This window comes from Tupaia chinensis, unplaced genomic scaffold (genome assembly GCF_000334495.1).
Source record: "Tupaia chinensis unplaced genomic scaffold, TupChi_1.0 Scaffold144255_1, whole genome shotgun sequence".
In the NCBI taxonomy this organism is placed as follows: domain Eukaryota; kingdom Metazoa; phylum Chordata; class Mammalia; order Scandentia; family Tupaiidae; genus Tupaia; species Tupaia belangeri.
In genome coordinates, this window is record NW_006204113.1 from 2,908,197 (window position 1) to 2,912,818 (window position 4,622).

Here is a 4,622-nt window from a genome sequence, read left to right on the forward strand (position 1 = left end):
GGGGCTGGCAGGCCTGCACCTCTGCGGGCTTGTTTTGAATTTCCTGGGCCCGCCTCTAGGGCCACATGCCCGCCCCTTTCTCTCGTACGCCGGCTGCGCAGTCAAACCCTCTTCCGAGCTGTCAGTTCCAGAGAGAGGCTGGGGAGAGCTGTTGAGCCGAGGGATGTACGCGGGGAGGGTGGGCGCAGAGAGGCGGGGACCTCCAGGCTTTTGGTCCTTTTCCTCATTTGGGCGTTTGAGCCTCGGACAGGTCCGCATGAACACTTCTTGTACAGTTCCTCACCGTACGCCGGCTGCGCAGTCAAACCCTCTTCCGAGCTGTCAGTTCCAGAGAGAGGCTGGGGAGAGCTGTTGAGCCGAGGGATGTACGCGGGGAGGGTGGGCGCAGAGAGGCGGGGACCTCCAGGCTTTTGGTCCTTTTCCTCATTTGGGCGTTTGAGCCTCGGACAGGTCCGCATGAACACTTCTTGTACAGTTCCTCACTGACATCCTTTAAAGTTCTAGAAATACTTTACATGTTACTAATTCTCCCAGCGCCACTGTGAGGTTGCCATTCCCCGGGTTTCAGAGATGAGGAAACAGACCTCTTGGGACCAGCCAAGGGGTTTGCGTTGCAGCTCACAGCTAGGGAGCGATGAACAGTGCAGCCAGTATTCTCAAAGTATAGGCTAGGTACCGTCAGTGTCAGTCTTTCCTCGGACTCAGATTTCTGGGCATCACTTCAGGCTTCGTGAATCAGATCCTCTAGAGGTGGAGTCTGTGAATCTGTGCTTTTGAGTAAGTGCTTCTCCGGGGGTATTGATGTTTGGCGGTTAGAGTCTAGGACTGGGCAGCGAACAGACTTTTTTTGTCTTTGATGTTGATTAAATCATTTTTCCTAAGGTTGACTTTTTCTTTCTATTAAATAGGTTATGAACCTCATGTGAGAGTTCTTGGTAAAGTTCATGGAAAGGGCATATCCTGAAAAAGTGCATGGATTTCAAGGTTTTTTTTTCGGGGGGGCATTAAATTAAACTTGTGTTATAATTCTACTGTTCATGAACTTTCTGAAGTCCCCTCATATACGTAAAATGTCAGAACCTATAAGTTGATGCCTCTGTGCTCACCTCTGACACCTGAGGCAACAGTTCCTTTCTCCTAGCAACTGTTATCACAGAATCCAAGCCGTGAAACTGATAGGGAATATAAGGCTCTAAAGGTGATGCTAAGCTGACAGTAAATGTTCGCTGAATTAAATTATCTAGTGAAGAGCCTCTACCCGAATTAATTGATACCTATGAGACCTAATCTTTTGAGCATTGCTATAAGTATGAACACATAGCATTGTAATTTATAAAAGGTGTGTATGAACATGTGATTGAGAAGAATCTTTTCTGAATACTGAATTTTGTGAATGAACTATAAAATGAGCCATATTGTTTATTTTACAGTAATTTCTCATCTTTTTAGAAACTTGACCTATTTTTGGATCATAACTGAGAAACCAGTAAGGAGAAAATAGAACATCATTATAACATTTGTGCAGTAAAGAGCATAATTGTACTATAATCACCATTTAGAAAAATTTCTTAACAAACTTTGATTTGATTCACAAATGTGTCATTATTTAGTACTGCTGTATTACAAATACTCATATATTCTGCCTTGAAATGGTGGTTATGTAAACTGCTTTAAGCATATAAAATTGAGTTAATTTAAAAAGAATTATTGTTATTTAACTTTATTTTTAATTTGACCAGCGAGGGACAGAGAGAGAGAGACAGAGAGGGAAAGTGAGAAAGCTAGGTCTGGGACTCAAACCTTGGTCAGCCATGTGGGAGTCTGGCGCCCCTCAGCACCGTGCTACCTGCCAGCCCCTACAATTGAGTTAATTTAATAGAGTAAGGTCCTTCCCATCCTTAAAATACTTATATTTTATGAGGAGTGGTAGATATATACTATGAAGATAACACAGGATAGGACATGTTTCAGTATGTTACAAAGTACTTGGATAGCTCAGAGAGCTGCGATTGTTACTCTAGAGTATGGCTTGGTGGTGGGAGGTGCGAATTGCACCGAACCTTGAGAGAATATTAATATAATTGTTTGATTTTCACATGCCATCTTTTGTATAATTTATCTTTTCTAAGAATTATTTATTCAATGTTATTTATTATTACTATTTTTAAGATTTGCTATAGGGCATATGCATTCACTAGAGAGAGACAGGTAGACAGACAGAGAGAGAAAGTGAGAAAGTAAGCCACCAGGTCTGGGACTCTAACCATGGTCAGCCTCCTGGAAGTCCAGTACCTTAACCACCATACCACCTGCTGATCCCAATACAATTTGTCTTCAAAATAAGGTAATTCTAGGAAAAATAGTGAATCTTTTTGTTATTTAAAAAAAATAATTATTTATTTAATTACATTTGTTGTTATTTATTTTTTCTTTTTTTCTCTTTTTTTTTTTTTTTGAGAGAGATTTTCACTGTAGGGCGCGTGCGTTCGCCAGACAGACAGAGAGAGACATAGAGACAGAAAGCGAGAAATCACCCCCCAGGGGGGATGGTCACGCCGCAATCCCTTCTCCTCCATTCTCCTCTCGGGATCTTGGGCACGCACGCACACGCGCCCGGCGTGAGTTTTAAGCCACCGGGTCCGGGACACGAACCACGGTCGATTACGTGGGAATCCAGCGACATAGCCATTACGCTAACTGCTGGTTCCCGATTTGTTGTTATTTTTTAACTTGATGAGTGAGAAAAAGGGAAAGCAAGAAAGCAAGCTGCCGGGTCCAGGACTCAAACTGTGGCCCGCCATGTTAGAATCCAACGCCTTTAACCACTACAGCACCTGCTGGCCCCGAATCTTTTTGTTGTTGATTTGAAAATTTTAAGATAAAGACATGTGGAAGAGGTTTTGGCATGGGTGACTGAGACAAGTAAAATTAAAACCCATTAAAAGATGATGTGATTGTGTTGGGGAAGAGGGGTTGAGAGTGAAGGGACAAATATCTGAGAAACAACCATAGTTACATGGTACATAGCAAGTTATTTTCTTAAAAATTATTTCTCATTTTTAAACAGTTGGAAGTGTAGCTGTGGAAGACCAGCCGGATGTCAGTGCCGTGTTGTCGGCCTACAACCAGCAAGGAGATCCCACAATGTATGAAGAATACTATAGTGGACTAAAACACTTTATTGAATGTTCCCTGGACTGCCATCGGGCAGAGTTATCCCAACTGTTTTATCCTCTGTTTGTACACATGTACTTGGAGTTAGTCTACAATCAACATGAGAATGAAGCAAAATCATTCTTTGAGAAGTACGTGAATTTTAACATGTATATGCATAGTATATGTATGTATATATGTGTACTTATGTAATCATGCAAATATAACATCAAATTCAAAAAGCATTTTGTGAAGGGGAGTTTTAAGTTTTCACCGAGGGCTGTGAAAACTTAAAATGGGATTTAATCTAGGTAGAGAAATTGGGGAAATCTCTCAGAGAAAGAGATGCTTTAGGTGAGATCCAAAGATTGGGTTGGAGTTGCCCAGATAGAGAAGAGGAGAAGCATGTGTGAAAGCTCTGCTCTAGGAAGGGTCATGGTAGGTACAGAGACTTTAAGAAGGCCAGTATACTTGGAGCAGACAATGGAGTAGGAATGTGGTACAGTATGAAACTGGGAAGGGCTAGGGCTGGAGCAGGTTCTTGGGGCCATGTTGAGGGTCTTTGTTTTGCCCAAGAGCAGTAGGAAGTTGTCTTGTGTATGATTAGATTTGACTGAGAGTCACTGAAAACCCATTGATGGTATAAATAAAAGTTTATTTTTGCCTTAATTTTTATTTTTTATTTATTTTTTTAAGGTATTTGTCATAGGGCACATATACTTGCCAGAGACAGAGAAAGTGAGAAATCACCCCGTGGGAGGATGGCCATACCACAATCCTTTTTCCATTCTCCTATAGGGATTCTGGAGGTGCATGCACATGCACCCACTGTGATTTTCAAGCCTCTGGATCTGGGACTTGAATTGTGGTCAGCTAAGTGGGAGTCTGGCACCTTAACTGCCGTGCCACCTGCTGGTCCCTAAAATTTTAAAAGTAATTTTTATTTACTTATTACTTTTATTTATTTTTTTAAATGTAGTGTTGATATTGCATAGATACAGTAGATGTAACGCTTTTTTTAAAAAGCATTATTTTATTTAACTTTATTTATTTATTTATTTGTTTTTCATTTGACCAGAGAAGGACAGAGTGGCAAGCCACCAGGTCCAGGACTCAAGCGCCCTTAACCACCACACCACTTGTCGGCCCCTATTTATCACTTTTAGTGGTCCAACCACTCTGGAAATCAATGTGACCTTTTCTTTTTGTAAAGTCTTTTATTTATTTCTTCCATGAGTGAGTAAGACAGTGAGGCAGATAGAGAGGTTCTTCCAACAGAGTGCACACACCACAATCCATCCCTAGCTTCAGTCAGATGTGGATCCTGAGAATGTGAGCACTGGCGTGTTTAGGTTGGTCTCCAGAGGTGAGCCTAGAACCTTCCCATGAGAGTCTGCTTTTCAGAGCATTGTGTTTCTGCTGTGTGCTCATCTGTCCTTTTAGGGTCTTTGGTTATTAGGGACCATCTG

At 41.8% G+C, this 4,622-nt stretch overlaps 1 protein-coding gene across 1 annotated transcript in view; it reads left to right on the forward strand.

The window, feature by feature from the left end:
• Positions 1-4,622, forward strand: part of TAF5 (TATA-box binding protein associated factor 5) — a gene marked incomplete in the record, with an annotated part of 17,526 nt that overhangs the window by 806 nt on the left and 12,098 nt on the right. The window contains 1 exon segment of the mRNA XM_014583357.2: positions 3,068-3,305. Within this exon segment, the coding sequence (XP_014438843.1) occupies positions 3,068-3,305 (238 nt within the window).